This window comes from Anomaloglossus baeobatrachus, chromosome 11, assembly GCF_048569485.1.
Source record: "Anomaloglossus baeobatrachus isolate aAnoBae1 chromosome 11, aAnoBae1.hap1, whole genome shotgun sequence".
Lineage (NCBI taxonomy): Eukaryota > Metazoa > Chordata > Amphibia > Anura > Aromobatidae > Anomaloglossus > Anomaloglossus baeobatrachus.
This window is the reverse complement of record NC_134363.1, coordinates 188,842,189-188,869,461: the sequence shown is the minus strand read 5'-3', so window position 1 is coordinate 188,869,461 and position 27,273 is coordinate 188,842,189. Positions and strand designations below refer to the sequence as shown.

The 27,273-nt window shown below is 50.8% G+C and overlaps 2 protein-coding genes across 3 annotated transcripts in view; one reads left to right on the top strand and one right to left on the bottom strand.

Moving 5' to 3' along the window:
* Window positions 1-5,528, top strand: part of LOC142257145 (uncharacterized) — a 32,353-nt gene extending 26,825 nt beyond the window's left edge. Inside the window, exons 16-23 of the mRNA XM_075329260.1 lie at window positions 382-474; window positions 689-749; window positions 1,010-1,123; window positions 2,552-2,609; window positions 4,417-4,485; window positions 4,967-5,030; window positions 5,171-5,242; window positions 5,319-5,528. Coding sequence (XP_075185375.1) covers window positions 382-474; window positions 689-749; window positions 1,010-1,123; window positions 2,552-2,609; window positions 4,417-4,485; window positions 4,967-5,030; window positions 5,171-5,242; window positions 5,319-5,429 — 642 coding nt within the window. The 3' untranslated portion in view covers window positions 5,430-5,528. The remainder of the gene's footprint in view (window positions 1-381; window positions 475-688; window positions 750-1,009; window positions 1,124-2,551; window positions 2,610-4,416; window positions 4,486-4,966; window positions 5,031-5,170; window positions 5,243-5,318) is intronic.
* Window positions 5,529-15,639: 10,111 nt separating this feature from the next.
* The window catches only part of UBASH3B (ubiquitin associated and SH3 domain containing B), a 104,956-nt gene continuing 93,322 nt past the window's right edge, over window positions 15,640-27,273 (bottom strand). The window contains exons 8-14 of one of the 2 annotated variants that reach the window (XM_075328385.1): window positions 21,224-21,344; window positions 20,790-20,912; window positions 20,513-20,605; window positions 20,142-20,286; window positions 18,999-19,105; window positions 16,886-17,013; window positions 15,640-15,924 (exon numbers count right to left, since the gene is read on the bottom strand). In XM_075328385.1, the coding sequence (XP_075184500.1) occupies window positions 15,787-15,924; window positions 16,886-17,013; window positions 18,999-19,105; window positions 20,142-20,286; window positions 20,513-20,605; window positions 20,790-20,912; window positions 21,224-21,344 (855 nt within the window). In that variant the 3' untranslated portion in view covers window positions 15,640-15,786. The remainder of the gene's footprint in view (window positions 15,925-16,885; window positions 17,014-18,998; window positions 19,106-20,141; window positions 20,287-20,512; window positions 20,606-20,789; window positions 20,913-21,223; window positions 21,345-27,273) is intronic. The other variant, XM_075328387.1, reaches the window with a different exon arrangement.

Genomic DNA, 27,273 nt, shown 5'->3' with positions numbered 1-27,273 from the left:
ATTAGATACACGGCTCAGCAGACCGTATTACACAGGATAGGATTAGATACACGGCTCAGCAGACAGTATCACAATTAATGGGATTAGATACACTGCTCAGCAGACAGTATCACACAGGATAGGATTAGATACACAGCTCAGCAGACAGTATCACACAGGAGAGGATTAGATACACAGCTCAGCAGACAGTATCACAGGATAGGATTAGATACAGCTCAGCAGACAGTATCACATACGATAGGATTAGATACAGCTCAGCAGACAGTATCACGTGATGGGGCGCAGATAAGCGTGGGTGGGGCTTCACAGCTCTGGGGTGGGGCTTGGCTCCATCCTTTTTGTCTATTGGTTATAATCCTATCTGTTCTCTCTCTGTTGTAGGATCTTCCAAAGTCGTTGCGGCCAAATTTTATTCTGGACGTGGAGAAAGAAGAACTGTTTATAACAGCCGGACTTCAGGACCGCGTGGTTCAGGTGACGATCCGCGGGCCGTCCCTGCCGCCGACCAGTAGCCCATATATAATGGTATATAAAGAGAGCGGTGTGTAGGTGCCGTGGTGGTGGAGACCATGTCAGGCGTATGATGGGACTGTCCGCTCTATATACTGTATATAGTCACTGCGCTGATGTCGGTGTGTATACTACAGCCCCTTTATAGTGGAGGTGAATGAGTTTGTTTTTCCTTCAGGTCTATGAGGGGCTCATCTACATGGACTTCAGCAGAGCCATCATGGAGGAGCAGGGATACGGTGAGGGCTGCACTTCTTCGGCTTTCAAGGTTCCTCCGGTTATGTCCTTGTATCACCCGGCTGCCAGTATGCGAGGACTGCAGAGTATTGCGCCCGTTTTTTTGCAGGATTAATGCGCTGCTGTGATTGGTCGCTGCGCCCAGGTCTACATCACATGACTCGCTGCCATTGCTACATTGTTGTCCGCCTTCTGATTCATTATATCTCATGATTTCTGCTGTGAAGTTGTATCTGTAATTCTGTGTCTGGATGTGTCACAGGGAATTATGTTCACATGGATGCGAGTTCTGCACCGCCGTTCTGGCTGGCGTATCTGCGGGATCCCAGCGACTCCGGCGTCATTCATAATAATGTCCGACAACGCTGGCAGAACGGTGAGAAAATCAATGCTTTCCCAGTCACTGTATCTAATCCTACAGTGTGATACTGTCTGCTCAGCCGTGTATCTAATCCTATCCTGTGTGATACTGTCTGCTCAGCCGTGTATCTAATCCTATCCTGTGTGATACTGCCTGCTGAGCCGTGTATCTAATCCTATAGTGTGATACTGTCTGCTGAGCCGTGTATCTAATCCTATCCTGTGTGATACTGTCTGCTCAGCCGTGTATCTAATCCTATCCTGTGTGATACTGCCTGCTGAGCCGTGTATCTAATCCTATAGTGTGATACTGTCTGCTGAGCCGTGTATCTAATCCTATAGTGTGATACTGCCTGCTGAGCCTTGTATCTTAGGGGTGCTTCACACACAGCGAGCTCGCTGCCGAGATCGCTGCTGAGTCACGCTTTTTGTGACGCAGCAGTGACCTCATTAGCGATCTCGCTGTGTGTGACAATGAGCAGCGATCTGGCCCCTGCTGCGAGATCGCTGCTCGTTACACACAGCCCTGGTTCGTTTTCTTCAAAGCCGCTCTCCTGCTGTGACACACAGATCGCTGTATGTGACAGCGAGAGAGCGACAAATGAAGCGAGCAGGGAGCAGGAGCCGGCGTCTGACAGCTGAGGTAAGCTGTATCCAAGATAAACATCGGGTAACCAAGGTGGTTACCCGATATTTACCTTAGTTACCAGCAGCTCTCACGCTGCCAGTGCCGGCTCCGGCTCTCTGCACATGTAGCTGCTGTACACATCGGGTTAATTAACCCGATGTGTACAGCAGCTAGGAGAGCAAGGAGCCAGCGCTAAGCAGTGTGCGCGGCTCCCTGCTCTCTGCACATGTAGCTGCATTACACATCGGGTTAATTAACCCGATGTGTACTGTAGCTAGGAGAGCAAGGAGCCAGCGCTCAGTGTGCGCGGCTCCCTGCTCCCTGCTCACACTGGTAACTAATGTAAACATCGGGTAACCATACCCGATGTTTACCTTAGTTACCAGTCTCCGCAGCTTCCAGACGGCGGCTCCGTGCAAGCGCAGCGTCGCTTGCACGTCGCTGCTGGCTGGGGGCTGGTCACTGGTCGCTGGTGAGATCTGCCTGTTTGACAGCTCACCAGCGACCATGTAGCGATGCAGCAGCGATCCTGACCAGGTCAGATCGCTGGTCGGATCGCTGCTGCATCGCTAAGTGTGAAGGTACCCTAATTCTCTCCTGTGTGATACTGTCTGCTGAGCCTTGTATCTAATCCTCACCTATGTGATACTATCTGCTGAGCTGTGTATCTAATCCTATAGTGTGATAATGTCTGCTGAGCTATGTATGTATCTAATCCTCTCCTGTGTGATACTGAGCTGTATATCTAATCCTATCCTGTGAGCTGAGTTGTGTATCTAATAATATCCTGTGAACCCTTTGTTTTTTCCCTCGCAGGTGACCCTGAGGTTGTTGAGGCCATGGTGGTATTTGCTGAACTGACTGATAAAGCCAAGTAAGATTTTGCCATCTTTCCTTGCCTCTGGTGCTGCTGTATCGGTCCCTGTATTTTCGGCTGATTGTGCTTCTGTATCGGTCCCTGTATCTTCGGCTGATTTTGCTGCTGTATCAGTCCCTGTATCTTCGGCTGATTTTGCTGCTGTATCGGTCCCTGTATCTTCGGCTGATTGTGCTGCTGTATCAGTCCCTGTATTTTCGGCTGATTGTGCTTCTGTATCGGTCCCTGTATCTTCGGCTGATTTTGCTGCTGTATCGGTCCCTGTATCTTCGGCTGATTTTGCTGCTGTATCGGTCCCTGTATCTTCGGCTGATTGTGCTTCTGTATCGGTCCCTGTATTTTCGGCTGATTGTGCTGCTGTATCAGTCCCTGTATTTTCGGCTGATTTTGCTGCTGTATCGGTCCCTGTATTTTCGGCTGATTTTGCTGCTGTATCAGTCCCTGTATCTTCGGCTGATTGTGCTGCTGTATCAGTCCCTGTATCTTCGGCTGATTGTGCTGCTGTATCAGTCCCTGTATTTTCGGCTGATTGTGCTTCTGTATCGGTCCCTGTATCTTCGGCTGATTTTGCTGCTGTATCGGTCCCTGTATCTTCGGCTGATTTTGCTGCTGTATCGGTCCCTGTATCTTCGGCTGATTGTGCTTCTGTATCGGTCCCTGTATTTTCGGCTGATTGTGCTGCTGTATCAGTCCCTGTATTTTCGGCTGATTTTGCTGCTGTATCGGTCCCTGTATTTTCGGCTGATTTTGCTGCTGTATCAGTCCCTGTATCTTCGGCTGATTTTGCTGCTGTATCGGTCCCTGTATTTTCGGCTGATTTTGCTGCTGTATCGGTCCCTGTATTTTCGGCTGATTGTGCTTCTGTATCAGTCCCTGTATTTTCGGCTGATTTTGCTGCTGTATCGGTCCCTGTATTTTCGGCTGATTGTGCTTCTGTATCGGTCCCTGTATTTTCGGCTGATTGTGCTTCTGTATCGGTCCCTGTATTTTCGGCTGATTGTGCTGCTGTATCAGTCCCTGTATTTTCGGCTGATTGTGCTGCTGTATCGGTCCCTGTATTTTCGGCTGATTGTGCTTCTGTATCGGTCCCTGTATTTTCGGCTGATTGTGCTTCTGTATCGGTCCCTGTATTTTCGGCTGATTGTGCTTCTGTATCGGTCCCTGTATCTTCGGCTGATTTTGCTGCTGTATCGGTCCCTGTATTTTCGGCTGATTTTGCTGCTGTATCGGTCCCTGTATTTTCAGCTGATTTTGCTGCTGTATCGGTCCCTGTATTTTCGGCTGATTGTGCTGCTGTATCAGTCCCTGTATTTTCAGCTGATTGTGCTGCTGTATCGGTCCCTGTATTTTCGGCTGATTGTGCTGCTGTATCAGTCCCTGTATTTTCGGCTGATTTTGCTGCTGCATCAGTCCTTGTATTTTCGGCTGATTGTGCTGCTGTATGAGCCCCTGTATTTTTGGCTGATTGTGCTGCTGTATCAGTCCCTGTATTTTCGGCTGATTGTGCTGCTGTATCAGTCCCTGTATTTTCGGCTGATTGTGCTGCTGTATCAGTCCCTGTATTTTCGGCTGATTGTGCTGCTGTATGAGCCCCTGTATTTTCGGCTGATTTTGCTGCTGCATCAGTCCTTGTATTTTTGGCTGATTGTGCTGCTGTATCGGTCCCTGTATTTTCAGCTGATTGTGTTGCTGTATCAGCCCCTGAATTTTCGGCTGATTGTGCTGCTGTATCAGTCCCTGCATTTTCGGCTGATTTTGCTAGTTACAGAGATTTGTGTTAATGATGCAATGTCCGTTCTTCCAGGGCGGCCATAGAAGATAAGAGCTGGGATGAGCTGGCCGAGCTAATGAACCGGAATCTGTCCCTGAGAAGGTAATAATGAGCACCCTGGGTGTGTATGGGGCCGGGCGTGGCGCCTGTAGCAGGGTGTGTATAGGGCCGGGCGTGGCGCCTGTAGCGGGGTGTGTATGGGGCCGGGCGTGGCGCCTGTAGCAGGGTGTGTATAGGGCCGGGCGTGGCGCTTGTAGCGGGGTGTGTATGGGGCCGGGCGTGGCGCCTGTAGCGGGGTGTGTATGGGGCCGGGCGTGGCGCCTGTAGCGGGGTGTGAATGGGCCCGGACGTGGCGCCTGTAGTGGGGTGTGTATGGGGCTGGGTGTGCGCCTGTAGTGGGGTGTGTATGGGGCCGGGTGTGGCGCCTGTAGCGGGGTGTGTGCCTCCTCGGCTGGAGCTGGTGGGAGTACGTGTGATATCAGCCATGCACTTAATGTAACTGTATTACATCTAGTGTTCTCTGTTATCATTGCCTCCTATCACACCAGTCTTTGCAGGGACAGTCTTCATTTTTCTGTCCTAGATCAATCTTCACTGACGCCTGCCTGGGTCCGGGAAACCTAAAGATGATAGAAATCGCTCAACAGGTAATGTCTCCAGGAGAGATGGTGGAGCCATCGCTGGCGGCCATCGTTCTGCTTCCTTCATATATTAGACTTTGGTGCCACCTTGTGGCCAGTACAGATCATTACGACCATTAATTCCGCTGTATTTCATTATTTTGCAGCACGGTTGCGCAGTGAAGTTACCTGGGAGTGGTGGCGCAGTCATCGGATTGTGCCTGGACCCCAAAAAACTGGTGCGTCTTATTAATGTATTTGTGTTCTGTGATGGTAATGCGGCTGCTGGAAACTGAACCTCTTCTCTGCCTCAAGGTGGAACTAAAGAAATCTTATCAGGAGGCCGGATTTGTGTTTTGCCCAATTGTTCCCTATTGCCCAAAAAATGCAGAAACAAGCAGCGCGGCTCCGGATAGTAAAGGGTAAATGCTGGTGCCTATGAGAATACGGCCGGAGATAACAGATTGTATAAGACATTGTGATGGGCTGCTACAAAATAAAAGCCATTATTGGTGTGGATATTGAGGCTGCGTGCCGCTGTAGCATCATTACTCTCTGCTCACAATGTTATAGTCTCCTGGATTTTTGTAGGGTTTTTGCCTCTTTTTACATTTAGAGCTCTCGCATATACAAAGCTGTTGTAATCAATGATGTCCCCGACAGCACCCCCCACTCATTTCTCTCATAGACGCCTCTTTCCCCGCGGCGGCCGGTGGCTGACGACCTCTTTCCCCGCGGCGGCCGGTGGCTGACGACCTCTTTCCCCGCGGCGGCCGGTGGCTGACGACCTCTTTCCCCGCGGCGGCCGGTGGCTGACGACCTCTTTCCCCGTGGCGGCCGGTGGCTGACGACCTCTTTCCCCAACCCCAACATGTTGGTTAGACACAACTTCCATGAATCCATGCTGGTAGTCAGTTATTATATTATTCTCTCTAATATATCGTTACATGTCATCTCTTATAATGGCCTCAAAAAACTTGCACACCACTGATGTCAGAGTTACCGGACGGTAGTTCCCTGGATCCACCCTCTTAACTTTCTTTAATATCAGTACCACGTCAGCAATCCTCCAATCCTGTGGTAACAACCCTGTTACAAGAGACTAAAGGCCCTGTCACACACAGAGATAAATCTGTGGTTGCTGTGAATTTGTGGACAATCAGTGCCAGGTTTGTGGCTGTGTACAAATGGAACAATATGTCCATGATTTCACTACAACCACAGATCTGCCAAAGATTTATCTCTGTGTGTGACAGGGCCTTAAGAAGGTAAGATACAGCGGTCTGTCAATTACTGAGCTCAATTCACTCAATATCTATGGATGAATGCAATCTGCCCCTGAGGATTTGTCATTGTTTAATTTACTCAGATGCAGGTGTACGTCTTCTTGTGTTTAGATTGGTTATATCAGGAGGGACTTTGATTTTTGGCTTGATAAATGATTCCTGGAACAGTCAGTTCCTTGCTGAATACCAATGAAAAGTGTTTGTTTAATATCTCACCCTTTGCTTTGTCCACTATAATTGTCTTATTATTATCATCTTGTAAGGGACCAATTCTATCCTTGTTTTCTTTTTGGCGTTAATGTGTTTATAGCATTTTTGGGATTTATTTTAATGTCGATGACAATATTTTTTTCAGTAGCTTATTTTCTTTTTTTGCATTTCCTAGTGAGATCTTTACTCTCCTGAAATGCTTTTTCTATATTCTCAGTCTTCAAGATTTCTCGGCCTTTTTTTATTATAGTTTCCACGGTCTTATTTATCCATAGTGGATTCTTTTTATTCCTGGACATTTTAGTACCAGAGGGTATACGTTTTTTACAGGACTCTAGTAGTATATTCTTAAACTTACCCCATTTATGTTCGGTATCATCAGTTACCATGACTTTGTTGCAATCTACACAATTAAAACTCTTCCCTTAATGTGTTGAAATCAGCTTTCCTAAAATTTCGGGTTTTAGCATTTCCCCTGTGAAATGTTCTATTGAATATTACATTGAAATTTCCCATATTATGGAAACTGCTGCCCAAGTGCTCCGGGACCTGCCAAGTGCTCCGGGACCTGCCAAGTGCTCCGGGACCTGCCAAGTGCTCCGGGACCTGCCAAGTGCTCCGGGACCTGCCAAGTGCTCCGGGACCTGCCAAGTGCTCCGGGACCTGCCAAGTGCTCCGGGACCTGCCAAGTGCTCCGGGACCTGCCAAGTGCTCCGGGACCTGTACATCTGAAATCATATCTGGTCTCTGTGACAGGACCAGATTTAGCAAAGTATCTCCCCTGGTCGATTCCTCTACCATCTGAGAGAAGTAATTGTCTTTAATTGTAGATATTTGCAGCTTTTAGCACAACCCGAAGATTCTCTGTCCCACTGAATGTCTGAATAGTTGAAATCCCCCATAATAAGGACCTGGTCTTTTTTTTACTGCCCTTTTTGATTTGTTGCAGCATTTCATCCTCTCCCTGTTCTGCTGTTGGGTGTCATCACCGCCCGTCGCTGGAAACCTTTGAGCTGGAGCTGATGTTCTCAGTCCTGGAAAATCACAAGCTCTTGTCCTTTATCTGAGCCATTTTCTGAATGGCTGCTCTCACTTTCCAGCCACTGCTCGTTTAAAGGAAGGCAGTGCCTTCATAATCCCCAGTGGACGCTGTGAGAATTGCAACATTTCTATTTTTTTTTACTACACATTAATCTGTTATTTTATATGGGAAAAAAATTGTCCAAAAAAAAATTGTAACATAAAAACTTGATTTAAACAATAGGTTTATATATGTAACCACTGCAGGCAATCAGTGGCCAATGATTGTCTGCAGCCTTCACTATTCCATCAGAGCAGGCATTAAAGCGGCTGTCCGACAATCATTTTTATTTCCTTGGAGGACTGATTAAATGGGAGCTCCCCCTAGTGGTGGCTCCAGAGAGGATCTTATCATGTATCTCTGTATACAGGGAGCTCCCCCTAGTGGTGGCTGCAGAGAGGATCTTATCATGTATCTCTGTATACAGGGAGCTCCCCCTAGTGGTGGCTGCAGAGAGGATCTTATCATGTATCTCTGTATACAGGGAGCTCCCCCTAGTGGTGGCTGCAGACAGGATCTTATCATGTATCTCTGTATACAGGGAGCTCCCCCTAGTGGTGACTGCAGACAGGATCTTATCATGTATCTCTGTATACAGGGAGCTCCCCCTAGTGGTGGCTGCAGACAGGATCTTATCATGTATCTCTGTATATAGGGAGCTCCCCCTAGTGGTGACTGCAGACAGGATCTGATCATGTATCTCTGTATACAGGGAGCTCCCTCTAGTGGTGGCTGCAGACAGGATCTTATCATGTATCTCTGTATACAGGGAGCTCCCCCTAGTGGTGGCCGCAGAGCGAATCTTATCATGTATCTCTGTATACAGGGAGCTCCCCCTAGTGTTGGCTGCAGACAGAATCTTATCATGTATCTCTATATACAGGGAGCTCCCCCTAGTGTTGGCTGCAGACAGGATGTTATCATGTATCTCTGTATACAGGGAGCTCCCCCTAGTGGTGACTGCAGACAGGATCTTATCATGTATCTCTGTATACAGGGAGCTCCCCCTAGTGGTGGCTGCAGACAGGATCTTATCATGTATCTCTGTATACAGGGAGCTCCCCCTAGTGGTGGCTGCAGACAGGATCTTATCATGTATCTCTGTATACAGGGAGCTCCCCCTAGTGGTGGCTGCAGACAGGATCTTATCATGTATCTCTGTATACAGGGAGCTCCCCCTAGTGGTGGCTGCAGACAGGCTCTTATCATGTATCTCTGTATACAGGGAGCTCCCCCTAGTGGTGGCTGCAGACAGGATCTGATCATGTATCTCTGTATACAGGGAGCTCCCCCTAGTGGTGGCTCCAGAGAGGATCTTATCATGTATCTCTGTATACAGGGAGCTCCCTCTAGTGGTGGCTGCAGACAGGATCTTATCATGTATCTCTGTATACAGGGAGCTCCCCCTAGTGGTGGCCGCAGAGCGAATCTTATCATGTATCTCTGTATACAGGGAGCTCCCCCTAGTGGTGGCTGCAGACAGGATCTTATCATGTATCTCTGTATACAGGGAGCTCCCCCTAGTGGTGGCTGCAGACAGGATCTTATCATGTATCTCTGTATACAGGGAGCTCCCCCTAGTGGTGGCTGCAGACAGGATCTTATCATGTATCTCTGTATACAGGGAGCTCTCCCTAGTGGTGGCTGCAGACAGGATCTGATCATGTAGCTCTATATACAGGGAGCTCCCCCTAGTGGTGGCTGCAGACAGGATCTTATCATGTATCTCTGTATACAGGGAGCTCCCCCTAGTGGTGGCTGCAGACAGGATCTTATCATGTATCTCTGTATACAGGGAGCTCTCCCTAGTGGTGGCTGCAGACAGGATCTTATCATGTATCTCTGTATACAGGGAGCTCTCCCTAGTGGTGGCTGCAGACAGAATCTTATCATGTATCTCTGTATACAGGGAGCTCCCCCTAGTGGTGGCTGCAGACAGGATCTTATCATGTATCTCTGTATACAGGGAACTCCCCCTAGTGGTGACTGCAGACAGGATCTTATCATGTATCTCTGTATACAGGGAGCTCCCCCTAGTGGTGGCTGCAGACAGGATCTTATCATGTATCTCTGTATACAGGGAGCTCTCCCTAGTGGTGGCTGCAGACAGGATCTTATCATGTATCTCTGTATACAGGGAACTCCCCCTAGTGGTGGCTGCAGACAGGATCTTATCATGTATCTCTGTATACAGGGAGCTCCCCCTAGTGGTGGCTGCAGACAGGATCTTACCAGGTATCTCTGTATACAGGGAGCTCCCCCTAGTGGTGGCTGCAGACAGGATCTTATCATGTATCTCTGTATACAGGGAGCTCTCCCTAGTGGTGGCTGCAGACAGGATCTTATCATGTATCTCTGTATACAGGGAGCTCCCCCTAGTGGTGGCTGCAGACAGGATCTTATCATGTATCTCTGTATACAGGGAGCTCTCCCTAGTGGTGGCTGCAGACAATCTTTTTCTCTCAGGATAGAGCTTACACCAGTGGCTCTTGCAGGTATCTTTTTTTGGACACACAATCAGAAACTCCTCTGGAGAAAGGAGACACCAGGTAATTATTGGGCCGGTTAAGGTCACTAGAGTCCGGTGTATGGTGTGTTTGTAGTGTATCATTATACCAGTATCGCCCAGTCCTTATATATATATATATATATATATATATATTTGCACAATCCCAGTGTGATGTTTCCTACAGGACATATTTATCGCTGCCCACTACAGGACACTAGAAGAACTGCAGCCGGGAGACACATTGTCACATTTATTTCAGGAGACCAAAGCATGAAAGACACAATACAGAGCCGGCACGTGGCCTGAAGGAGGGACGGTGGAAAGTCTTTTCCGTTCAGTGGCTGTGGATCGGTCACATCCCAAATTAATGCTACAATGATCCTCCAAACAGCTTAGCAGCCGGCAAAGCAAACAAAGTGCAACGTTAAGAAGGCGCTCGCTCGCGGGGAAGGCGAGGGCTCCGCACGGTCGTCCCGGAGCAGCTGCCGGTCACTGCCTTGCTTAGAGGAATCTTCCAATGAAGTGCAAAGAAACTGTCCGTGCTCAGTTCAGAGCTCCCGGCGCGGTCGCGGCAGCCGGAGAAACCTGTCCTTACATTTATCACCTCATCAGATATAACACTGAGAAAATAAACCTCCTCTCACAAGAAAAGGAATCCGGAGGGGTCACCCCGAGACCACTTTAGCATTCAGGACCTTTATTCAACTTTTACTAAAAAAATAAATAAGAATTTCATTGATTGAAAGTTTAAACCCAAATTTACGTAACATTTCAGCCATCGCTTCAGTCACGCCCAGAGCTGCGCTCGTGGTTTTGCTCCTTTGAATTTGTCTTCGTTTTTGCACATACTTCACTTTTTTTTCCATTGACATTAATTAAGTTACATGAAATTACCTAAAAGGCAAAAGCAATAAAGTACCGAATCCTCCATAAATACGAGCACTCCGATCTATCAGATCATTCTGGATTTCTGTGTACATCTTGCACAGTGAGGCTGAAGGCAGACCCTGAACCAGCAGGGATCTGCAGGAAGAGGTGAGCCCCCCCCCCACAACAGAAGAGGGGAAAGAAGTGAGCCCCCCCCCCCACAACAGAAGTGAGGAAAGAGGTGAGCCCCCCACAACAGAAGTGAGGGAAGAGGTGAGCCCCCCACAACAGAAGAGGGGAAAGAAGTGAGCCCCCCACAACAGAACTGCAGGAAGACATGAGCCCCCCCCCCCCACAACAGACCTGTAGGAAGAGGTGAACCCCCCAGAACAGACCTGGGTGTGACTGGGGTGTCAGACCCGCTGTGCGGCGGGTGCAGAGACCCTTCCTGACCCCGTGCTTCTCACACAGCCGCCTGCGCTGATACAGTGCAACAATCGGGCAGATTTATCATCTTATCACTCAGTGCAAACATGGCCGATTGATCCCTCATCAGAGCGACTTTAGACGGTTTTGTTTAAGTTTACACAAACCATTATTTGGCTTTTTTTGTGACAGAAATGTGCACTGCACACTTTTTGGGGCCACGGGTTGCGCCTTTGATAACGTCCCATTTTTGGACAACGCTAAAAGACATAATAAACATGGCGCAGCCGAGGAGAGGAGCAAAGTACAAAAGATGTCCTCCTCCATCAATGCACTGGGACACAGCAGCTCTATGAGCCGGACCACGGCAGGACTGGTGTTCATGGTCCTGTATGAGGCGCGGAGACCCCACCGGAGATGATGCTCCCTCTCCCCCAGTCTGGACTTGATCTCCCCCCCCCCCTCCCCCCACCCGTCTGGAGGTGATTCCCCCAACCCCCCCCCCTCCCCAGTCTGGAGGTGATTTCCCCCCCCCCCCCTCCCCAGTCTGGAGGTGATTTCCCCCCCCCCTCCCCAGTCTGGAGGTGATTCCCCCAACCCCCCCCCCCCTCCCCAGTCTGGAGGTGATCCCCCCCCCCTCCCCAGTCTGGAGGTGATTTCCCCCCCCCCTCCCCAGTCTGGAGGTGATCCCCCCCCCTCCCCAGTCTGGAGGTGATTTCCCCCCCCCTCCCCAGTCTGGAGGTGATTCCCCCCCCCTCCCCAGTCTGGAGGTGATTCCCCCAACCCCCCCCCCTCCCCAGTCTGGAGGTGATTCCCCCCCCCTCCCCAGTCTGGAGGTGATTCCCCCAACCCCCCCCCCTCCCCAGTCTGGAGGTGATCCCCCCCCCTCCCCAGTCTGGAGGTGATTTCCCCCCCCCTCCCCAGTCTGGAGGTGATTTCCCCCCCCCCTCCCCAGTCTGGAGGTGATTTCCCCCCCCCTCCCCAGTCTGGAGGTGATTCCCCCAACCCCCCCCCCTCCCCAGTCTGGAGGTGATTTCCCCCCCCCCCCTCCCCAGTCTGGAGGTGATCCCCCCCCTCCCCAGTCTGGAGGTGATTCCCCCCCCCCCCCTCCCCAGTCTGGAGGTGATCCCCCCCCCCTCCTCAGTCTGGAGGTAGGTGATTTCCCCCCCCCCCTCCCCAGTCTGGAGGTGATCCTCCCCAATCACTTTGCACTGTTCCCTTGTACAATAATACAATAAACATCAAACATTTCACAAAGTAGAATTTTTGGTTTTTGATTGTCGTCCTTTAAATAAAAATATATGGTACTACTCTGTAATGCAGTGCAATCGTCCCCAGCTCCCCAGGCCATGCTGGGAGTTGTGGTTCTTCCATTGATGGCTAACCACTGTTTTCTTATACCCTGGGCCACGGTGTAACTAGAGGCCACGAGGCGCTGTGCACAGGCCGGGTTCTGATCCATAAATACAATATGTGCAAAGTGAAATATCTGCCCAGAACGAGCGTCCTCCAGAGCCCCCCGGTAGAGACCCCTGTATATAGCCACACACTGAAGCCCATCACACATATATATGCCAACTTGGCCAAATCTGCCGGACGGTCCTGAGTCTTCAGAAACTGGTAAATCTGCGGCGTTCTGGCCAGGGGCGTTCACTTATGGGATTTGCAGCTGACCCTGTAGCCATTCCTCCCTGAAGCCCCCCGGTTGCCCCCTCTATTTGCCCATGCAGTAGGGGCCCCCGATAATTCCCTCCGGTTTTTCAGCAGATACAGAAGCTGTGCCCATTTTATACCATCTGCTGCTCCGGCGCCCGCTGCTCTGATTAATAGCGGACCACTGGTTCTGCGGTCGGATCCCCAGTTCTGCGGTCGGACCCCCAGTCCTGCGGTCGGACCCCCAGCCGTGCGCTCCAGGGTTTATTCTGTGGCTCATTACAAAGACTCCAGAAATTCCAGTTCTAATTAAGGAGACGGCAGAAGAAAATGTCCTGAAAATTCCCAAAAAATCCAGTCGCCCTCTTCTGCCAGGAGGTTGCTGAGCGACAACCAGTGTATGGTGACCACGCTAGTCATCACCCAGCTTTCCCAGGGACGGACGGGACGGATATTAGAGATTGTATTTTGCTTTTTAATAGGAGACTCCGGGGAAACAGTCAGTAAGCAGCGAATAAGAGGGGCCTCTGGGCGGGATCAGCGATCGGTATAGGGGGGTGTTCACATGCGCAGATTTTTGTGCCACGTGAGAACACTGGAAGTGACTGGATCTCAGAAACTATATGTAACACAAAATAAGTGGGGTCATTCATTAACCCTTAGCTTCCAAAAACAAAGACCCCACGCCTGTACCGTATCCTCAGACTGTCACATGGTCTGCGGTCCGAGCCACAGACACCGCACAATCTGTTGCATTCGGGAATTGCATTACGAGCAGTTGTCTTACTATTACTGAGGGGGGAACAGACCCCAATGATGGGGCCCCACGTCATGTCCTGTGGGGGGCAGCGGTGAGAATCCCATCCCCCAGACCTGCAGGATTATACAGACTCGTCCCCGATGGGAAATGGAGCAGTTTCAATAATCTGAGACCATTCCTAAAAATGCAATTCCCTAATGAAATAGTCTCCCTCCATTGCTCTGCAGCATTAGCTGCCCCCTCTGCCCCTTGCAATGGTATAAGATATACCCCCACCCCGGACTTGTGCCATACAATATACTGCAGCGGGCACTGTTTTGCAGCACCTCACACTTTACTGCAGCCCTGCTCCTGCATAGCTTATAATCACATACATGTGGGCGATGCGCCTGCAAAATAAACATAGATGGAAATGGAAGGTATGAAGTGACCGGTTCTGACTGTTGGCAGGCGGTGGCGGCACCAGAACCAGTATCAGATCTAGTGTGACCTCCAAAGCCTTAAAGTGGCAGCAGCACAGAGTATTTCAGAAGAATCTGGTAAAGGAAGACGGGTCATGAAGAGGTGAGCAGTGTTCATAGCAGCACAGAGTATTTCAGGAGAGGAGGTTTATGAAGGAGGACAGTGCAGCATCTTCATGTGAGCGCAGGCAAGGAATGGTGATTAATGCGGGAGGTGCAGTGTCCACAGCAGCACAGAGTATTTCAGAAGATGACTGGAAGAAGAGACTCTCATGATGGAAGCAGAGAGAAGGAATGTGAGGCCATAGGAGGAGCAGCAGCACAGAGTATTTCAGGAGATGAATAGGAGGAGAATGGCAGGGAGGGAAAGTGGGGGACACAGGAGGAGCAGCAGCCTCAGCAGCACAGAGTATTTCAGGAGATGAATAGGAGGAGAATGGCGGGGGGGGAATGTGGGGGACACAGGAGGAGCAGCAGCCTCAGCAGCACAGAGTATTTCAGAAGATGAACGGTGGGGAGGGAATGTAGCTACATGAGAAACGCAGCAGCGAGGCGCGTACTTTGGCTGAGCACACACGGCGAGAAAATGGAGCGAGTGGAATGCGATACAGAAAATCACATTCCACCCGGAGTTATGTTACTCTATGGAGCCGCTCCCATGAGCAATTTTTTTCTCAGCCCTAATCGGACCGAGTAAACAATCACAGCATGCTGCGAGGGTTACCTGATTTGTTTTCTCTCGCACCCATACAAGTCTATGGGTGCAAGAGAAACATCGCAGAACAGAATCGCATCAGCTGACAGTGCAGAAGGAGATTAGTCCCTCCTTCTCATCCGCAGCACCCGCCCTCCCCTCTGCAGCTGTGCTGTGATCGCAGGATCGCATCACAGTGGCATGGCACTCGCATAACTCTCCAGCAGAGCAAGAGCCGAGTGTCATGAGATTAGATTCTCCTTAATGCCCATGTGCCCCCAGCCTTTTAATAATGTAAGGTGCTGGCTTCCACAGCAGCACAGAGGAGTCTGCCCAGGCTCAGATTGGTTTTCCCCCCATAATTTGCAGGGAGGAACCAGTAATCAGATTTTTTGCTGCCATATGAGCACTGGCCGCACCCATCTGTAATCATGGAGAGCGCCGCAGTCCACGAGCAAGAACCGGACGCCTCATCTTCTGAAATGAAGACTCGGAAGACACTACCTGTGTGTCGGCTCGATGCCAGACGGCTGCGCAGAGGGTGAGGGCTGCGCGCAGGATAGAGGTTGCGCACAGGGCGGAGGTTGCGCACAGGGCAGTGGCTGCCCACGGACTCATAGACACCGAGCTGAGGTTACACTGGTATAAAGTGGCGCAGATTCATGCCCTCCCAGTATAATATACAGATCTGTCACTCAACAAAAATATCTATTAGAAGCCTGACATATATCCATATTTATATATATATATAGTAGGCGAATCCTGGCATACATTGGTATATTGGGCGCGGTGCCGGGATGTGCTGCCATACGTTGTGCGATCGCGCTCCACCCGGCTCATTCCTGGAGTAAAGTCTCTCTCCAGTTAAATCCACCTGTGGGTCCGTGAGTTAGAGGGAGGATCGGGGGGTCCGTCAGCTGCCACACGCCGGCCTCCCCCAGCTCTTCACAGCAGCAGAAGCCCAGGTAAGGGATCTGTAATGAGAGGTGGACCGGGGACAGTTAATCATGGGCAATTATACGGCACTGTCTATACGAGCCTGAGGAGGCCGAAAATCTACCGCTTAACACAGGCTTAGCACAGTCCCACATGGTGCTTTACACTGCAGCTCTGCTTCTTCACATCTGCATGTGCTCTCTTCCAGTAAATCTTATGCAGCCAGCTCTCGAATGTCAACGACTGGGGCAAAGTCCTAATGTAAAAAGCGAGAGGAGTCCAAAACCTCAAATCTTTCTGCTCAGCTCTACTGCCTTCCGCCAAACACAGCGCCACCTCTGCCTGCAGGATGTGTGTGGAACTGCAGCAACACTGGCACAACCCACAGACGGGGACGACGCTGGTTTAGGAAGATGGCAGCCGTGTTTCTCGGGCTGGATAAACATGAGGAACTGGAGAGTCACTATAACTGGGCTCAGCGCCTGCAGCACCACAAGTCCCAGCACCGCACGGGGACCAGCGAACCTCTGAGCCACACGTCCTCCGTATGGAGCCGGGCTGATGGGACTAATCTGATGCACAATGTTCTGCAGCGTGACGCTGTGCCGACGCTCCTGCAGCGTGACGCTGTGCCGACGCTCCTGCAGCGTGACGCTGTGCCGACGCTCCTGCAGCGTGACGCTGTGCCGACGCTCCTGCAGCGTGACGCTGTGCCGACGCTCCTGCAGCGTGACGCTGTGCCGACGCTCCTGCAGCGTGACGCTGTGCCGACGCTCCTGCAGCGTGACGCTGTGCCGACGCTTCTGCAGCGTGACGCTGTGCCGACGCTCCTGCAGCGTGACGCTCCTGACGGCTCATCAGTTACTGATTCTAGATCTTCTCACCAGGAGGACGGATGAATATTCTGCAGGCATAGTGGGGCAGCAATTGTTACTATGACCGAGAGCCTTAAAGCATCTGGTCCCGGCCTTTAAGGCGGATAGTGAACAAAATAATTACCTTTCTGACAACCTGCACAAAATCCTTGGAGTTCTGCTGCGTCAGCCCCTGTAGTTGTCGAGTGCAGGCTTCCAGGGATGAGGCATGGGCCACGATGAGAATGTTATTACCTGGGAGAGAGGAAACCTCTGAAAAACATTTAATTCCTCCACAGTCAAAAGGAAAGTCAAATATGATGAAAACATAGAACACATTATTATAGGACTATTACTGCTTACAACCAGCCTGGATATAGCGTGGGGTGTCTGCCCCGCCCCTGGTGATGACATCACTGATATAATGGCATGAAGCCACACCCCTTATATAGCCCCATCCCCTGGTGATGACATCACTGATATAATGGCATGAAGCCACACCCCTTATATAGCCCCATCCCCTGGTGATGACATCACTGATATAATGGCATGAAGCCACACCCGTTATATACACCCCCTGGTGATGACATCCCTGATATAATGGCATGAAGCCACACCCCTTATATACACCCCCTGGTGATGACATCCCTGATATAATGGCATGAAGCCACACCCCTTATATACACCCCCTGGTGATGACATCCCTGGTATGATCAGACATGAGACAGCACCCCTTATATACAGCACCCCTTATATACAGCACCAGCTGAAGAGAAGTAAACAATCAAGTGTCTTACACCGTTTGAGTAGAATTGTTTGTGTGTGTATATATATATATATATATATATATATATATATATAGCTCTGGCAAAATAAGAGACCATTTCCAAATTGTCAGTTTTTCTGCTTTTTCTCTATTTCTGAGTAAAATGTAAATTGTTCTTTATTCTATAATCTACTGACGACGTCTCTGAATTTCCAAGCAATAAAATGTTGTATTTATTTTCTGAAAATGAGAAATGGTGAAAATAACAGAACAATGCATTGTATTCACATCAAATAATGCAAAGAAAACAAGTGCATAATCATTTACACACAACAATATAATAATGTTTTCCCTCAGGAAGATTCAGAAATCAATATTCTGTGGAATAACCATGATTATTAATCCCAGCTTTCCTGCGTCTTGGCCGCTTTCCACAAGTCTTCACACTGCTTTTGGGTGACCTTATACCACTCCTAGTGCAGACATTTAAGCAGTTCTTCTTTGTTTGATGTGACTTATGACTATCCATCTTCCTCTTGATTACATTCCAGAGGTTTTCACTGGGGTTCAGGTCTGGAGATTGGGCTGGCCATGACAGGGTTTTGATGTGGTGGTCCTTCATCCACACATTGATTGCCCTAGCTGTGTGGCATGACTCATTGTCCTGCTGGAAAAACCAGTCCTCAGATTTTGGGAACATTGCCTGAGCAGAAGGAAGCAGCTGCTTTTCCAGGATAACCTTGTACGGGGCTTGATTCATACATTCTTTGCAAAGATGTTTGTTGAATTTTCTTTACCAAATTTTCAGCTTTGCCCAACTCCTGGTCGTCTAATGGTTAGACGGAGACCTGGAGAGGCTTCAGCAAGGCTGGAATTGGGCAGATTAATCTTTGCGAAGGACGTATAAATACAAGGGTATCCTGGAAAAACAGTTCTTCCTTCTTCCACATCAAAACCCTGTCATGGCCAACCCAATTTACAGACCTGAACCCCATTGAAAACTTCTGGAATGTAATCAAGAGGAAGATGGATAGTCACAAGCCATCAAATAAAGAAGAACGGCTTACATTCTTGCACCAGGAGTGGCATTAGGTCACCGAAAAGCCGTGTGACAGACTGGTGGAAAGTGGCCAAGATGCATGAAACTGGGATTAAAAATCATGATCATTCCACAAAATATTGATTTCTGAATCTTCCTGCGGTAAAACATTATTAGTATTGTTGTGTGTAAATTATTATGACCTTGTTGTCTTTGCATGACCTGTGTGGGGGCAGAGTGATGGGTCAGTGATCGCGGGGTCTCCATTATTCTTTGTCAGCCAGTGTAATGGCCGATAAGCTCCGGCCACCTTCACTGTTGGAGATTGCCCGCCTCGTGTATGTATAGTGTGATATGTGAGCATTTGGGACCCCACTTTTCATTTTGGCCCGGACCCCACTCTACAGCCGGCCGTGCCCCTGATGTGCGTGATGGCGGCAGCGCTGGTTTTACCTTTACTTCTGCATTCTCCCAGAAGGTCCTTGGTGACTTGGTAGCTGCGGTTCATGTACGTCTCGTATGTCTCGGACACCACCAGCTTACTGATCGGTATGTGAGGTCTGGAGGGAAAGTGTCACCGGTCACCGCACAATCACACGGTCCTAACACGACGTCTGTTCCTACATTATCAGGGTCTGCTGCACAGGGACATCAGTAATGGCTGCCGTACCCATCGGGTCATCACCCAGCTTTCTACAGACCCTGATCACATACATGACTCCCACCCCTGTGATAACACTGCTCTGTCAGGCTCCACTGTAATTCTGGCATTCTGCTCTTTGGTCCTGAGCAGGTCAGCATGTGAATTGGGTAAATAAACAGATCATTTTCAGGATTTTGTCCTTGACATGACTTGACTTTTTTTTTTAGACATCACGGCAGTGAATGATTTACAGAACACATGAAAAAATTAGCACAGCCCACAACAGGGGTGAGGGGACAAACGACTCCCTCCATCCATGGACTGCACTAACATCTCCCCCCATCTGTGGGCTACACCAACGTCTCCCCCCCCCCCACACACACACACACATCTGTGGACTGCAATAGCCTCTTTCCCCCTTCCGTGGTCTGCACTGTTTCTCCCCCATCCGTGGACTGCACTAGCCTCTTTCTCTCAAGTGTGGACTGCACTAGCCTGTTTCCCCCATCCGTGGACTGCACTAGCCTCTTTCCCCCATCCGTGGACTGCACTAACCTCTTTCCCCATCTGTGGACTGCACTAACCTCTTTCCCCCATCCGTGGACTGCACTAGCCTCTTTACCCCATCCGTGGACTGCACTAACCTCTTTACCCCATCCGTGGACTGCACTAACCTCTTTCCCCATCTGTGGACTGCACTAACCTCTTTCCCCCATCCGTGGACTGCACTAACCTCTTTCCCCCATCCGTGGACTGCACTAACCTCTTTACCCCATCCGTGGACTGCACTGTCTCCCCCATCTGTGGACTGCACTAACCTCTTTCCCCCATCCGTGGTCTGCACTAACCTCTTTCCCCCATCCGTGGGTTGCACTAACCTCTCCCTGTGAGCTGCATTAAATATCTGGGTGGTGCCCTAAATTTCCCCGTCTTTCGATCCCTCGCCGTTTTACCTGTACGTTGTATCAACACTGAGGTTTGCAGACGATAATTCGGCCGGGGTGAGCCAAGCGGGCAGGGTGGTGCCAGACACCCACTTGGTCCATTCAAATAAACCAGGCTCAATGCGGATTTTGCACTTATTTTCTTGATTGAGCCCTGGAGGAGAAGAGACGAGGAGATCGGATCAGACCGAACACAAAGTGGAGCACATGATGGGACACAGTCACTATTACTCTATTCACAGCCAGAGCTGCGGGTCTGCTGTGTCCTCATATACCGGGAGGTGCAGCAGCTCTGGCTCTGAGCAGAACACAAGATATGATGAGACTCAGAGGGGCTTCCCCTGGGGGTCCACGGGACACGTGCTATTATGGCTGCTCACCTTTCAGGATGTTGTGTGCGGTTTGGACACAGCGCAGCGATGGGGAACAGTATACAAAGTCTACAGGCGTGTTACTCTCCAGCAAAGCTTCTCCTGTAACACAGAGGATCATTATTACCCACCATAAGACCATCGGCTGGAGGACGAGGGTCCCTGTGATCAGCCCATGGTGGGATCTGTGCCCCCTCAGCGGAGCTCTGGCCGGGCTATGTACCCGATAATGATGGGGCACAGATCTGCGGCCTCCACCTCCAATAAACAAAACCCTAAAACTCACCCACGAGCTTTGCTTGCGTGCATCCGAAGACGGTTATGGGGGCGTCCTTCTCGTAGTCCCGGTATCCGCCGCTCCTCTGCGGTAAGCTGGACGGCATATTCAGGTTTGTCCGGATGTAGCGACCTGAACAAGACAAGAGCCGGACCGGATTATGGAAGAAATGGTTCTGGAGCATCAGTTATTTTGTAACAATGTATCAATGTTTTCTAAGCTGGAAACGTCGGTCCCCAATCGTCCTTGTCATTTCCCCAGCTCGTCCGTCTACATTGCCACAGCTGCTGCAGCGCCTCCTACTACTGGCCGCCATTACACTGCCCCTCTATGTAGAATACATCTACACTGTGGTAATATCTGCCTGTGCCGATGTCAGTCCTCACTGTCCTCTGTATATTCATGTCCGCACCAGATTGGAGCCTTCATATTGTCACATTTACCTTTAGCATCAAAACACTGTGACAGCCAATATTTCCCGAACACCACGTCCATCCGCTCCCCGTGCCGGCACACGAACAGGCAGCGCTTCTTGGGGCCCGGGTGACTGTTAATCCGCAGAGGCTGGAGACGGGAATAAAGGGGACAGGTCAGAGGATCCGAGACACAGAAGCCACATCTTCCTCTAGAGTGAAACTTTATCATATTTCCCCCTCCCCCTCCGGCCCGTCCACTAGATCCCAGCTCCTTCCAGTGCAGCCACAAGCAACAATGTAACAAGCAGAGAAACATTGTTTATATTTGGAAGAATCGGTGAAAACACAGAGGAAAGTACAATAACCCTGACCCATCAGTTGTGCCTATGACCAGAGATGACTATCAGAGGTTTCCATCAGATGACGGCGGTGACACCCAGATACCACAGCTGCCTTTTATCTCACATGTCGCCCACATGTTGGTATTTAGTGATATTTCCTCTCCGCCCCCTCACGTCTTATGACCTGCAACGCCTGATAGAGGGGATCAAAGGCGCCTCACTAAGTAAGAAGTGATGCCTCATAATCTCCACTATCGATAATGAGGACCCCCGGAGCGCAGAGCGCTGCTCCTGAGGATGTCCGCATTCACCCTCACTGGGAGCATGCGGACCCCGCGCCCACCGCCAGCTCCGGGCAAATGCACGAAGAATATGGAGAATGCAGGAAAACCTGAAAAATACATGTATTTATTTATTTATTTACAACATATTCCCCAGCACTTAAGCCAATCACAAAACAAAAGCTAATTTTTAAGGAAAGGTTCACACGACCATTCTGTCTCCATCCAAGAAAAATTATCCTAATCGGGGTGAGATCAGCGTGAGATCAGAGTGGGATCAAAGAGGGATTAGCGTGGGATCAAAGTGGGATCAAAGAGGGATTAGCGTGGGATCAAAGTGGGATTAGCGTGAGATCAGAGTGGGTTCAGCGTGAGATTAAAGTGGGATCAGCGTGGGATCAGAGTGGGATTAGCGTGAGATCCCAGTGGGATCAAAGTGGGATCAGCGTGAGATCAAAGTGGGATCAGAGTGGGATTAGCATGGGATCAGAGTGGGATTAGCGTGAGATCCGAGTGGGATCAAAGTGGGATCAGCGTGGGATCAGAGTGAGATTAACGTGGAATCAGAATGAGATCAAAGTGGGATTAGCATGAGATCAGAGTGAGATTAACGTGGGATCAGAGTGAGATCAAAGTGGGATCAGAGTGAGATCAGGGTGGGATCAGTGGGATTAGCGTGAGATTAGCAGGTTCTGAGTGGGATCAGTTTTTCTCAGAGGTGGAGAACAAAAAAGGAAAGTTTCTCCTCCTTCTCCATTCTATCAGTAGATTTTTTTTTCACTGACCCACAGACTTGAATGGGTGAGTATCCTTGGAGGAAACTGGCGCATGCTGTGATTTTTGTAACACTGCGGTCAGTGAAAAGAATGAGTTGCTCCGCTGTGGCCCTGAATAACTGACCCACGTGCGAACAAGCCAATTGTTTTAAAGATCAGACCTCGGACTGAAAATCCGGTGGTGTGCACAAGGCCTGAGGGCGAATATAAGAAAACCCCGAGATGGAGCCGCCCCGAGTCCTGACAAACCCTGAACAGAACTGGTTCAGCTCCTCCTAAAATAATGTAAATAAAAAGGTTTAAATATTTATTTAAAAAAAAACAAAAAACTTCAGACTCCAACTTTTTTTCCAATTCATCAAAACATAAAAATTATTTAACCCATAAAAAAGGTAAATACTGCAAAGCAAGAAAAAAAAAGAAAAATGTCAAAATTGCCATTTTTTTGTCGATTCAAGCACCTCCCGCTGAAGAAGAGCAAATCAAAACATCGCACATATCCCAAAATGGCAGCAGAAGACCCCCAGCTCGCCAAAGCCTCACACAGGTGCATCAGCGGGGGACACCACGCATAATGGGGGCCGATATACAAGGTGGAGAGGTGAGGGAGGAACTGCTCAGCTTTTGGGGTTGTATAACCCACTCTGGAAAGGAGTGCTCGGAGGATGGCAGTGGTGGTCTGCGCGGCTGAAGACAAGACGCAGGGAAGAATACGCAGGTTTATCCCAGCACATTGAGGTTAAACCTCTAATTACCTCCTGCATCTCGTTTATGGATTTTTATGGAAATACCATCAGCAGCACAGACTACCACTCCCATCCTCCATCAGCAGCACAGACTACCACTCCCATCCTCCATCAGCAGCACAGACTACCACTCCCATCCTCCATCAGCAGCACAGACTACCACTCCCATCCTCCATCAGCAGCACAGACTACCACTCCCATCCTCCATCAGCAGCACAGACTACCACTCCCATCCTCCATCAGCAGCACAGACTACCACTCCCATCCTCCATCAGCAGCACAGACTACCACTCCCATCCTCCATCAGCAGCACAGACCACCACTCCCATCCCCCATCACCAGCACAGACCACCACTCCCATCCTCCATCAGCAGCACAGACCACCACTCCCATCCTCCATCACCAGCACAGACCACCACTCCCATCCTCCATCAGCAGCACAGACCACCACTCCCATCCTCCATCAGCAGCACAGACTACCACTCCCATCCTCCATCAGCAGCACAGACTACAACTCCCATCCCCCATCAGCAGCACAGACCACCACTCCCATCCCCCATCAGCAGCACAGACCACCACTCCCATCCTCCATCAGCAGCACAGACTACCACTCCCATCCTCCATCAGCAGCACAGACTACCACTCCCATCCTCCATCAGCAGCACAGGCTACCACTCCCATCCGCCATCACCAGCACAGACTACCACTCCCATCCTCCATCAGCAGCACAGACTACCACTCCCATCCTACATCAGCAGCACAGACTACCACTGTCATCCTCCATCACCAGCACAGACCACCACTCCCATCCCCCATCAGCAGCACAGACTACCACTCCCATCCTCCATCAGCAGCACAGGCTACCACTCCCATCCTCCATCAGCAGCACAGACCACCACTCCCATCCTCCATCAGCAGCACAGACTACCACTCCCATCCTCCATCAGCAGCACAGGCTACCACTCCCATCCTCCATCAGCAGCACAGACTACCACTCCCATCCTCCATCAGCAGCACAGACTACCACTCCCATCCTCCATCAGCAGCACAGACTACAACTCCCATCCCCCATCAGCAGCACAGACCACCACTCCCATCCTCCATCAGCAGCACAGACTACCACTCCCATCCTCCATCAGCAGCACAGACTACCACTCCCATCCTCCATCAGCAGCACAGACCACCACTCCCATCCTCCATCAGCAGCACAGACTACCACTGTCATCCTCCATCAGCAGCACAGACTACCACTCCCATCCCCCATCAGCAGCACAGACTACCACTCCCATCCTCCATCAGCAGCACAGACCACCACTCCCATCCTCCATCAGCAGCACAGACCACCACTCCCATCCTCCATCAGCAGCACAGACTACCACTCCCATCCTCCATCAGCAGCACAGACTACCACTCCCATCCTCCATCAGCAGCACAGACTACCACTCCCATCCTCCATCAGCAGCACAGACTACCACTCCCATCCTACATCAGCAGCACAGACCACCACTCCCATCCTCCATCAGCAGCACAGACCACCACTCCCATCCTCCATCAGCAGCACAGACCACCACTCCCATCCTCCATCAGCAGCACAGACTACCACTCCCATCCTCCATCAGCAGCACAGACTACCACTGTCATCCTCCATCACCAGCACAGGCTACCACTCCCATCCTCCATCAGCAGCACAGACTACCACTGTCATCCTCCATCACCAGCACAGGCTACCACTCCCATCCTCCATCAGCAGCACAGACTACCACTCCCATCCTCCATCAGCAGCACAGACTACCACTCCCATCCTCCATCAGCAGCACAGACTACCACTGTCATCCTCCATCACCAGCACAGGCTACCACTCCCATCCTCCATCAGCAGCACAGACCACCACTCCCATCCTCCATCAGCAGCACAGACTACCACTCCCATCCTCCATCACCAGCACAGACTACCACTCCCATCCTCCATCAGCAGCACAGACTACCACTGTCATCCTCCATCACCAGCACAGACTACCACTCCCATCCTCCATCACCAGCACAGACTACCACTGTCATCCTCCATCACCAGCACAGGCTACCACTCCCATCCTCCATCAGCAGCACAGACTACCACTCCCATCCTCCATCAGCAGCACAGACTACCACTCCCATCCTCCATCAGCAGCACAGACTACCACTGTCATCCTCCATCACCAGCACAGACCACCACTCCCATCCTCCATCAGCAGCACAGACTACCACTCCCATCCTCCATCACCAGCACAGACTACCACCTCCATCCTCCATCACCAGCACAGACTACCACTCCCATCCTCCATCAGCAGCACAGACCACCACTCCCATCCTCCATCAGCAGCACAGACTACCACTCCCATCCGCCATCACCAGCACAGACTACCACTCCCATCCTCCATCAGCAGCACAGACTACCACTCCCATCCTACATCAGCAGCACAGACTACCACTGTCATCCTCCATCACCAGCACAGACCACCACTCCCATCCCCCATCAGCAGCACAGACTACCACTCCCATCCTCCATCAGCAGCACAGACTACCACTCCCATCCTCCATCAGCAGCACAGGCTACCACTCCCATCCTCCATCAGCAGCACAGACCACCACTCCCATCCTCCATCAGCAGCACAGACTACCACTCCCATCCTCCATCAGCAGCACAGACTACCACTGTCATCCTCCATCACCAGCACAGGCTACCACTCCCATCCTCCATCAGCAGCACAGACTACCACTCCCATCCTCCATCAGCAGCACAGACTACCACTCCCATCCTCCATCAGCAGCACAGACTACCACTCCCATCCTCCATCAGCAGCACAGACTACCACTCCCATCCTCCATCAGCAGCACAGACCACCACTCCCATCCTCCATCAGCAGCACAGACTACCACTGTCATCCTCCATCAGCAGCACAGACTACCACTCCCATCCCCCATCAGCAGCACAGACTACCACTCCCATCCTCCATCAGCAGCACAGACCACCACTCCCATCCTCCATCAGCAGCACAGACTACCACTCCCATCCTCCATCAGCAGCACAGACTACCACTCCCATCCTCCATCAGCAGCACAGACTACCACTCCCATCCTCCATCAGCAGCACAGACTACCACTCCCATCCTCCATCAGCAGCACAGACTACCACTCCCATCCTACATCAGCAGCACAGACCACCACTCCCATCCTCCATCAGCAGCACAGACCACCACTCCCATCCTCCATCAGCAGCACAGACCACCACTCCCATCCTCCATCAGCAGCACAGACTACCACTCCCATCCTCCATCAGCAGCACAGACTACCACTGTCATCCTCCATCACCAGCACAGGCTACCACTCCCATCCTCCATCAGCAGCACAGACTACCACTGTCATCCTCCATCACCAGCACAGGCTACCACTCCCATCCTCCATCAGCAGCACAGACTACCACTCCCATCCTCCATCAGCAGCACAGACTACCACTCCCATCCTCCATCAGCAGCACAGACTACCACTGTCATCCTCCATCACCAGCACAGGCTACCACTCCCATCCTCCATCAGCAGCACAGACCACCACTCCCATCCTCCATCAGCAGCACAGACTACCACTCCCATCCTCCATCACCAGCACAGACTACCACTCCCATCCTCCATCAGCAGCACAGACTACCACTGTCATCCTCCATCACCAGCACAGACTACCACTCCCATCCTCCATCACCAGCACAGACTACCACTGTCATCCTCCATCACCAGCACAGGCTACCACTCCCATCCTCCATCAGCAGCACAGACTACCACTCCCATCCTCCATCAGCAGCACAGACTACCACTCCCATCCTCCATCAGCATCACAGACTACCACTGTCATCCTCCATCACCAGCACAGACCACCACTCCCATCCTCCATCAGCAGCACAGAC